The following is a 10,678-nucleotide window of genomic DNA, read 5'->3' on the forward strand; positions in this document are numbered from 1 at the left end:
CTCAATACAAGCCCTACTTATTTCAGACATGGCAACTTGCAATTTTAACTCGCAACTTGCACCATTGCAATGCAAGGTTTTGCTGCTTTTATAGCTGTTTGGTTCACAGTGACTTGATTTGAATTGGTCCACGTGAGACTCCCTCTCCACAGTAAATGCCCAGCTTTATAAAATAGTGAAAGTTGGAAGAAAAATTTGTACTCCCTTCAATCCATATTAATTGTCACAGCTTTAGTACAATCAGTCAGTGATGAAAAAACATAAGCGGCGAAGAACACAGATAGGCGGCACAAAACAGAGCCATGCTAACAGCAGCGTAGTGAGAAACAGCATACCAAAACAATTCGCCAAAGCCAGAAAAATAGACAGGAGACCTAAAAACGAAGGGCAGTCAGCGCATCATAAGCATAAGTACGACAGCAATTCTAATCAGACCAAGAACCAAAATACCATGCATAAAGAACATTTTACTTGTCGATTAGATCTGGAGAAAGTAGTTGACACAATAGCAAAACATATGCTTCATAGCCCATAGGGTTATAACCAGAAAATTAAAGATAATACATTCTTCTTGTGGGAAGTTCTGGCACAACATTCTAAACATAACAGCGATATCATCAGCTTAGAAGAGAGATGTTCCCTTGCCCTTCTTGTCTCCACCGATTTCAAAGTGCTTGCACCTCTGTAGTAACAAAGAAATTATGGTGTCAGATACTTAACATAACAGAATATAGCAAGGAAATGGGATAGCAGATAAGAGGGAGGCAGGTACCTTGATAGCGCGTTGTGAGTAATGCTTGCAGCTCTGGCACTGCAACTTCAGCACAATCTTCTTTGTTGTCTTGGCCTGAAACAAACAGAAGAATAAACATCCAGATGCAAAGACGCAACAGAAGAGGAACCGCCAACATTTCCAAAGTAACTTGAGTTGTACATCAAAGAAGATATATGCCAACAGAAACAAGTAACATACCTTCTTGTGGAAAACAGGCTTTGTCTGGCCACCATATCCAGACTGCTTGCGGTCATAACGACGCTTCCCCTGAGCAGAAAGGCTATCCTTGCCTTTCTTGTACTGGGTAACCTTGTGGAGGGTGTGCTTCTTGCACTCCTTGTTCTTGCAGTAGGTCTTCTTGGTCTTCGGAACGTTCACCTGCAAAAATTGTCATACCATACTTAGCCAACAGGAACAAACAACCAGGAGTTTTACAACACACGAAAAACAAAAAGAACTTCATAGCTGAACTCATAACCCATGCTTGTTAGTTTAAGATGTGGAGAAGGACGTGTTTGATTCCATGGGGCATGGAAATTTGCTAGTGAATCACGAGGGTGCAAAATGGCAGAGAGCAGAATTTCCAATTTTCAATTACACAAATAATGAAAAGAGAACTCAAGCCAAAGATGTTATGTTGAACTAGAAAAGCACCCAGCTGGCCAAACAGAAGGGAGTACATTACATACTCCTAAACAGGACAGGTTGAGTTAGCTAGCAATGTTGGTATGCCAGCCCTAGTACATATAGAGATAGGCTGTAAGGAGGGGTACATCATGACACTCGTTGTTAGTACAGAAGCTGATTAACTGCAGCTGAATGACAGCATACTGTGCAAACAACCTGTTAAGCTATGAGCTGACATTGCAAGCATATGGCTACTACTCCCTCCGTCCGAAAATACTTGTCCTCCAAATAGTTGTATCTAGACTTATTTTAGTTATAGATACATTCATTTTATCCATTTTTAGGACAAGTATTTCCGGACGGAGGGAGTATAAATGTGCATATTTGGGATCAATCACTAGTGATGACAACTCGGCTAACAAGACAGACTTTTGAGACCAATGTATTTTCTAGCTACACACCCCGATGGGGTTAGAAGATGACAATTCAAACCAACCCATTCGTCATTCAACCAAGTTAACTTAACACATCCAAGGACCTGAGTTGCGCAGTGCGATACTGAATGTAAGCGTCTCCAATCCACGCATCCCAATCACCTCCCCTTCTTCCCGACACGCTGGAGATCCAGCAGCACCGACACGGTACGATCTAAGAGAAATGCACAGCTCCTACGGCAATTTTCATCCGATTAACAGCACCGGATTACGAAACCCCGCTACACGAATTACCTCCGCGCTCGCAAATCATTCTACCGAGCGCCGCAGCTGTAGTGAATCTACCGACTCTGCGCTCGTTCGGAAGCCAGGAACAGTTGCTACGACCAACCGCAGCTACAGAGATCAGGGGGAGGAGACTCACCATGTCTGCGGAAGCGGCGGAGGATCCGCGACGACGACGGCGAGTGGAGGAGGAGGAGTGCGCGCCTGGGTGAGAACGCGAGGAGTGCGCCGCCGCCGCCGAAAGCTGAAAGGGTAGGAGGGCGAAGGGGTGCGCGGTTATATACGAGCGTGCGGCCAGCTAGGGTTTCGCCCTCGCGGACGTGTCGCTGCAGGTGGGTCCCGGTGTGTATCGGCCACCCGGGCCAGTAGTTGGGCCGGTGAAATGGTTCCCTCAGGCCCATGTGACACCGAAGGTCTAAATGGGCTGGCGGGTCGGCATTTCCGTCTCCGCGTCGCATCTTGGTGGACTCCGGCCAGCGAGGGGAAGAGAAGCAGCCGCCGTCGTCTCGATCTCGGGATCTCTCGTCGCCGGCGCGCGTGGGGAGGGGAGCTGCGGAGGGGTGGTTGCGAGGTGAGTCGGCCTCCTCTGGTATCTCCGTCGATGGTGCCGAGTAGGATTGATTTGTGGATTGGATTTGAGCCGCCATTTTGGTCCTTTTCTTGGAGTGGACAGGGAAGTGTGGTGGTGGTGTAGGAGGAGGAGGAGGAGGATGAGCGAGAGCGAGCAGAGGCCGGTGCCGAGGCGGGAGAGCCCGTGGGGCTTGCCGGAGGGGGACAAGCGGCAGCCCAAGGCGCACCGCTGCAACGACCGCGTCGAGGATGTCGTCCAGGTCCCCTCCTCCCTAGACACCTACCCTCCCTTTCTGACATGTATGTGTACTAGATGATATTCAGAAGATCGATGATGCAACAGCTAAAATGATCCCCTAGAAACCACTTGTAATTAGGCACTTGATTGTGTAGGCTGGTTTAGTTCATCAACTGTACTACTGTGAGGGTCTGGCATCAAATTGTTTCAGTACTTAGTTTGCTCTCAGGACTCTTTACATGTGTTTTGGGTATGATAAGCACACAATGTTGCCTGCTACTCCACAAAGTACGCACATCGACTCGATAACATGTAACCAGAATGATTCCTATCCTACCTCTGCTGTGGTTACTGCTTCCAAGCTAGTGATGGCGGTTGCAGGTTCATTCCCCCAAACACGATTAGAAATGACCAATGGACTACTTTGAAACTGGTAGTAGCTTATCTGGGCACTCCCCCCACCCCCACCACCCACCGCCTCAATATGGAATTTCCTGTAATCACCGGGCACTACCTTCAACTGGTTGTGCGTTTTCCAACAAATGACAGATATTGGCTCTGTGTTTCATCATGTGAATTCCAAGTCTGAAATGAACATGTTTTGGTCTGCTTAATTATTTGTTTGCAGGCTGCCTTTGAAGGGAATCCATTCAAGACAGTTCCAGGCCCATTCAAGGTCTTTTGGCAATGCATGCGCTCGAAACCTGGGTATCCGCTGCTTCTCATGATCTCTGTTTTAATGCTTTTGGTGGAATCATTAGAATCACTGCTGACAATCTAAATATATTTTTAGGTTGCCCGCAACAGTTTCATAAAATGAATGAGCAGTATATGAGGAAAATGTTAAGTTAGTGATTGCTAAGTATGCTCATGTTAATTTTTTTTCTTTTTCTTCGGTGATTGCTTGCTTTTTCAGCAACTTAAATGCTTATTGACTAGTTACTACATAGGGATGCTCACTAAAAAGTAATCTCTTTGGCATGGTGTTATTTTCTTGTTTATGGGAAAGTCCTATATGAGCCTAACCAGTTCCTAAAAATCTAATATGGAGCATGACACGTAACAGGGAGTTGGTCAGGCACGATTCTCCATGTAGTTGCAAATCCCTAAAATTTATGAGGCGCGTACCAGCCTACCTGTGTGCCATATATGATGTTTCACATCTGTTAGGAAGGTAGTTTAGTTGGTTGGTTGGGCAGTATGGATGGTGCAACCTTTCTGGACAATATCTCAGTCTGGCTGGCTGGGCCAGAAACCAAGGGCACCGCTGTGGCTTGGCTGGGAGCAATCAGTTCCACATACCAGGAGTAGAAGCACACATGCAATCTTTTTGATCACCAAAATTGAACAAAAGAAAGTACCTGGTGACATGGCTATCTCCTAATAAAAAGGCTAAGTGGTTCAGGAAGCTGTTGTTCTGAAATGCATATTATGGGAGGGCTCCATATTTGTGTGAAATTGTGGACTATAGAATTCTAATGATGAATATTGCCTCAGAGAGCAGGCAAGTATCAACTATAGTTTCTGGTGCACATACATTCAAAATTATGACAAGTATTCTGACCATGAATATTGCTTCTCCCCCATCTTTTGTTAGAGAAAGTTATTAATGTACAAACTGTGATTTGCAGGGAGGAACCAACTGTACCATTTACTTACCTGCAGCTGGATCCTCCGAAGAGGGTAGAGGCCAAGCTAGAGTAAACAGCACCTAAATCCTTCTGAAGTGTGCGTGGTTATATTCCGTAGTGAACTTTTTACCTAGGCGTCATGTTGAACGCAAGGCCTTATGTTTGGATATTTATTCATGAATAAATAATAGTGCAAAACCGATCCAGAAATAAGAAACGCCTTCACAGGAGGTGAATTGGTTGAAGTTGCTCTTCTGAAATGAGATTTGTAATTTCGTCTGACTTGTTTAGGGCCTTGAGAGTTAAATCCTTATTGAATGGCTTCTAAGGTTTGTTGATGGGATTTCGTAGTGGTTTGCGGCTCATGTGGAATTCTCGGTAAAGATGGTGCCTGATTCCTGTGCCTGTCAGTTCATGGAAAATTGAATTAGACATTCTTAAACTGCTCCCTGGTGACAAAAAGTTGCCAGTTTCCTCTTTGTTTCCCATTTCTTTTTGCCAACTCATTTTGCGAGAGGGCTGCACGTGCTTTTCGGTACCTGCTCGTCCTACAGGTTATGCCTGGTACTGTAAGCACTACATACACGTTCCATGATGAATACTAACATCAAAGTTTGAGATTGTGTCCTGGATTCCGGGGCAAGTCTCCTTCACACGGATTGTTTCGGAGCAGGATGGAGTGGAGACGCAACATGTGGAGTTGAGAGAAATACTGCTTGAGCTGGATTTGTATTGCAACTTACAGGACGCAAAACAAACTGTCGAAGTAAAAAAGAAAACTAGACGGGATATAGTGTGTGGATCATGGCAAACTGTCTGATTATCTGTATAGAGTGCAAATAAGATAATGATGATTGAGCTCCTTCTGTGTGATCACCGTTTTTCAGAATAAATTGCCTAGGGCAGCTTCGCTGACTTCTAGAGAAGCTTATGCATCAGATTTTCCTTGTTGCATTGCCGGGCAATGTTCACACGAAGAATTGCCACAGATGAAATAAGCGAGTAGTCTGACTAGAACCCTCTCAATTCCCAGACTGAAGAAACTACCTAGAAGAGATGTAAATTGCTGATGCAGACAATCATATCTTTGAAGGTAGGTACATTCAGCGGAGACAAATGCCAGTGAGTAGCTGTCTACTTCTGTGGTTCTAAAGGCTGGGTTACTTATGCACTTCCATACATATGATTGTCCCCATGACTCCCAAGCCGAACTAATGGACATGCCAACAAATTAGCAAAAGGCAACACTAGTCCTGTCATCCTGGTTGTCAATCAAGCTAGGCTTGTGGTCTGAGATTAGGGGGACGAAGAGGATGGAGGGCTTGCACAAATAAGAAGGGCAAGTAGAGTTGTATAAGTGGAAGGGTGGGAACTCGCAAGTAGTTTGTATCAGGAGGGATGGGGTGGATAATGTACTGGTGGTGTGAGGTTTTGCCCTCGGCAGACTCGCTGTAACTAACTGTCCTTCTAGAGATCTCTCTTAATGAAACTATGTGCAACTCTCTTGCGCGTTCCGAAAATAAATAAAGAGCAGTTAATTTGTACTTCAAGCATAGGAACCCAGAATTGAGTAATATTGAAGTGTAGTGAAGCAAGGGAATAAAGGCAACCGTGGTACGTAGAACATGGAGAAAAATGCACGAAACGATGCTCCATTGAAGCAAAAGAGTCTAACAATCAATTGAATTGATGGATGTCAGAGCAACCAGTTCGATATCATGCATAAATATAATGAGAGAAAAACTTGTATTCTATAGTGTCAATGAAGTAAGACTATTAAGTGCGCTTCAAGAAAACTCAGTTGAAATTAAATTGGATTTAGGCTTGTCGTTTGTATATGTAATTAACTTCGTTCCATTGTGTTTGTGATGCACAGTGCTTCCAATTTTAGGCTTAAATTTGAACTTGGATTTGAAATGTTGCTAATTATGTGTGGCGTGATGGTGAAAAGTCTTAATTATCATGTCATGGAATGTTTAGTTTGTTAGTTGGGTAACATGGATGGTTCACATCATGGAAAGTATAATTATTGTGTTTCGGTTGGTTTCGTTGGGTAACATGGATGGGGCAAGCTTTTTGGATAATATCTCAGTCTGGCTGGCTGGAGCGGAAACAAAGGGTGCTGGTGTGGCTTGCCTGAGAACAACCAGTTCCAGCATACCAGGAGTATAAGCACACATGCAATCATTTTGTACACCAAAAATGAACAAAAGAAAGTACTTGGTGAAATGGCTTTCTCCGAAAAAATTGCCAAGTGCTTCAAGAAGCCGTTGTACTGAAATGTATTATGGAAGGACTCCATATATGTGTGAAACTATGGACTATAGAATTCTAATGATGAATTTACCCTCAGAGAGCTAGCGGGTATCCACTATAGTTTCTGGTGCACCTACATTTCAAAATTGCGACAAGTGTTTTGACCGTGAATATTGGCTCGTTTCTCTTTTGTTAGAAAGTTGTTAGTGTATAAACTGTGATTTGCAGGGAGGAACCAACTGTACCATTTACTTACCTGCAGCTTGATCTTCCGAAGAGGGTAGAGGCCAAGCTAGATTAAACAACACCTAAATCCGTCTCAAGCGTGTGCGGTTATATTTCGTAATGAACTTCTTATCTAGGTGTCATGTTGATTACGAGGCCTTATGTTTGGATATTTAGTCACGAATAATAATAGTGCAAAACCCATCCAAAAATAAGAAATTCCTTCATAGGAGATGAATTGGTTGAAGTTGTTGTCGTGAAATGGGATATGTAACTTCGTCTTACTTGTTTTGGGGCTTGCGAGTTAAAGACTTGGGATTTTGTAATGGTATGCAACCCATATGGAATTCTGGGTAAAGATGGTGCCCATTTTGCAAGAGGGCCGGACGTGCAACACTTCAGCACCTACCGGCTTGTTCTACAGGTTCTGCTTGGGCCTATAAGCACCACATATACCATTCGTGATGAATGCTAGCATCAAGATTTGAGTCTGCGCCCAGGTTCTTCAGGCAAGTCTCCTTCGCATTGATTGTTTTAGAGCAGGATAAGTGGAGCAGAGATAAATACTTCTAAGTTTACCGGAACTAACTGGACGGGGAAACAGGTTGTCAAGAGAAAAAAGAAAATTGGGCGGTGCCTAGGGCAGCTTTGCCGACTTCTTGAGAGGTTTATTCATCGGATTTTCCTTGTTGTCTTGCCGGCAACATAGACGGGAAGAATTGCCGCGAATAAAATATGTGAGTAGTGTGACTAGAAGCATCTACACAGAAGCAGCTGAGTACCAGTTTTTCTTTCAAGCTAAGGTTTCTAATGCATTTATGCACATCTTCTTATCCCCATGACTCCCAAGCCAAGGCAACAAACTAGCAAAAGACAACACTAGTCTTATCATCTTGGCTGTCAATCAAGCAAGGCTTGATAGGCTGAACAATTGGAATATTTGTGTTAGAACTACCCTGTGCTTTGAGATTAGAGGGACGAAGAGGCTGGAGGGCTTGCATAAATAAGAAGGGCGAGTAGAGTTGTAGAAGGGAGGCAATGAAAGAGGGGTAATTAACGAAAATTGGTAGGCGCGGACGAGCGCGTGCGCTCCTGGTATCGCTAGCCATCGAACCTGCTATGGGATGTGGGCTGTGCGCTTTATTATATGTTATTCGGTTGTACATGTACGGCATATGCGAAGGTACGAATTAGCATACGTGTAACGGAGGTGGGCTTAGACGGGCGTTTGTCTCTGACGGGGTGGTTGGTACCTTAACTGACATGAGGAAAAGAGCTGCCGACTGAAAGTGGAGCAGACATCTGGATCTCGGCCATATTAAGGTTTTGTTTTTTGGAATCACCCGGCCATATTGAGTGATTCAGAGGCTAGCGGCGGCAAAGCAGTTCTTTGTCGAGCCTGTGAGCAAGTGCCAAGCTTGATCACTTAAAGTGGCAGATTTGATGGTCGGCTCAGAGTCTCAGGGTATGAACTACAGGCTCTGCTGGGTTGAAAGGTTTCAAAAATCAAACTAGATGTGTACAGTGCTGCGTCCGCGCCCATGGCCGAAGACAAGAGAGTCTGCACCCTGCTGTCGGTGCCGGCTTGATTGTCAAGCATAACATTTATATTAAAAATCATGCGTGTGATTTTAGTAAAATTTTCAGGATAAAAAATCGGGAAAAATAGGAGATACAACTGACTCTAGGGAATAGTAGCTGAACATGTCATCATTAGCACACGAAGATTAATATGAGACCTTTGTTACAGCAGCATGAAACTTAGCTTTGAACAACACATCCACATTCAGGGCATTAGACAAATACGGTACATATTTTGGCTAAGGGCACTGGCAGTGAGCAGTCAGGATACAAGGAGGAAATAGGGAAAATCCCGTGATACTTGAAATGCTTGCAGCTTGCATAGATGAATCATGGTTCAACATTTCAGGGAAAATTAACACGAAAACAGGACATATAAGTGGAGATATATGCCTGACTAATGGATAGTAGATGAACATGTCATCAGTAGCACACTAAGATTAATATGAGATCTTTGTTACAGCAGCACAAAATTAGTTTTAAACAATGCATCTAGACAGCTCAGGGGTTCAGACAAATACATATTACTAAGCTGACAATACATAATGTATATCAGGGGGCTGGCAGTGAGCAGTCAGGATACAAGGGGGAAATAGTAGAAATTCAGTGCTACTTGAGATGCTTGCTGCTTGCATACTGCTCAAGGGCACATTATTCATTGAACCGAAGAAACTACCAATTATATTGTAAACTTTTCCAATGTTGATATTGTTCTCTCTAAGTTGTTTAACAAGGTCTCTTGCATATAGATGGATATTTTTATGTGAAGGTCAGTACACCTTTTCACCACATTTATCTGTCAAAGCATGATTGTGTGATGGCCTGTGCTCAGTTATGTACGCAGGGCACTCACAGCGGCATGTGCGTGTATTTCCTCTTTTTGGTTTGCCCTGAAAGTACAAGTTCATCGCCAAATGTTTCAGTGCATTTTCACAAAACAATTGCAGGAATGGGACAATGAATTTAATTTGGACCCACAGAGTATCCACATACTATCTCCTGCATACATTTGGTTCTCTTGACGTTGAGCCTACTTTTTTCGTATCTTATTTCGAATCCAATTTCCCACGAATATAGGTTGTGGAGGTCGTATGGCTCTCCCAATGAATCAAAGTTGTATCCAACAGATGGTACCACTACGGTATCAGTTTTCTTCTCTGCATATCCTCTTAATGTTTTTTTCAAGGGCACATACTCTTCCAGCACAAGGTGCACGCTCGATAGGGGCTCGCCCAATATGAACCCTGCATCATTAAGAATGAATTAATTCTGACTGTAAATGGATGCCTTCCTTTTCCTGAAGAATGCAATATTCATCAGTGAGCAACATGGAAGTACAGTTTTACAGTCAGAGATCTAAATTATTCAGAGATGCCTTAGCGTACTAGCTTCAGAGTTGAGCATCAACAAAGACGAACTGAGGTTTGCCTTATTTTTCCTCAATAATTTACTTTGGATAAGAGAGCACCATGGATGTACAGCTTTACTTTCAGAGTTCTAAAATCATGAAGAATGAAATACCTCTGACTAAGAATGCAATTGGACCAACATGGAAGTACAGTTTTACATTCAGAGATCCAAAATGTTCAGATATATCTTAGCGTACTAGGTTCAGAGTTGAGCATGAACAAATACAAACTGACGTCGGCCTTCTTTTTTCTGAAGAATGTAGTATTGACAAGCGAGCACCATGGAAGTACAGCTTTACTTTCAAAGTTCTAAATTGTTCAGATATGTCTTAGGCTCTTAGCGCACTAGTGTCATAGCTGAGCATGAACAAGAGGAACAGACGGTACCTTTTTGTCCACCCGGCGGCTTGAGGGTCGTCTTTTCCCGTTGATTGTTGCGAATCGGTCGCCGACAAGCTCAGCGCTCTCAGCCGTTGTTCATGGCCAACTGGATTGTAAGCGGCGCGTCGCCCACATCTCCCATGCTCGATTCAGAAGCTGACTCTGGCTCACCGGCGCGAATGCTAGATGCAAGATCCAGCAAGGGGAACCTGCGAGAACACCCAGGCATCCCTAAGTTGGTTCCCGCAAAAGATTCAGAGTTAGTA

The 10,678-nt window shown here is 43.8% G+C and overlaps 2 protein-coding genes and 1 long non-coding RNA gene across 3 annotated transcripts; 1 reads left to right on the forward strand and 2 right to left on the reverse strand.

The window, feature by feature from the left end:
- Positions 1 to 452: 452 nt before the first annotated feature.
- On the reverse strand, positions 453 to 2,448 carry LOC123157197 (60S ribosomal protein L36a). The gene is made up of 4 exons (XM_044575456.1): positions 2,261 to 2,448; positions 974 to 1,153; positions 773 to 847; positions 453 to 682 (listed from the first exon to the last, which is right to left on the reverse strand). Exons 1-4 carry the CDS (start codon positions 2,261 to 2,263, stop codon positions 623 to 625), a joined length of 318 nt encoding a protein of 105 aa, XP_044431391.1. The 5' UTR covers positions 2,264 to 2,448; the 3' UTR covers positions 453 to 622.
- Positions 2,449 to 2,525: 77 nt separating this feature from the next.
- LOC123157196 (uncharacterized) lies at positions 2,526 to 4,844 on the forward strand. Its single transcript, XM_044575455.1, has 4 exons — positions 2,526 to 2,692; positions 2,795 to 2,951; positions 3,558 to 3,637; positions 4,561 to 4,844. The coding sequence occupies exons 1-4, from the start codon at positions 2,541 to 2,543 to the stop codon at positions 4,631 to 4,633; spliced, it is 462 nt and encodes a 153-aa protein (XP_044431390.1). The 5' UTR covers positions 2,526 to 2,540; the 3' UTR covers positions 4,634 to 4,844.
- A 3,590-nt stretch (positions 4,845 to 8,434) lies between these two features.
- Positions 8,435 to 10,571, reverse strand: LOC123162988 (uncharacterized). The gene is made up of 3 exons (XR_006481624.1): positions 10,419 to 10,571; positions 9,601 to 9,866; positions 8,435 to 9,512 (listed from the first exon to the last, which is right to left on the reverse strand). It is a non-coding gene; the product is annotated as an uncharacterized lncRNA (long non-coding RNA).
- Positions 10,572 to 10,678: the final 107 nt, after the last annotated feature.

This window comes from Triticum aestivum, chromosome 7B (genome assembly GCF_018294505.1).
Source record: "Triticum aestivum cultivar Chinese Spring chromosome 7B, IWGSC CS RefSeq v2.1, whole genome shotgun sequence".
Classification (NCBI taxonomy): domain Eukaryota; kingdom Viridiplantae; phylum Streptophyta; class Magnoliopsida; order Poales; family Poaceae; genus Triticum; species Triticum aestivum.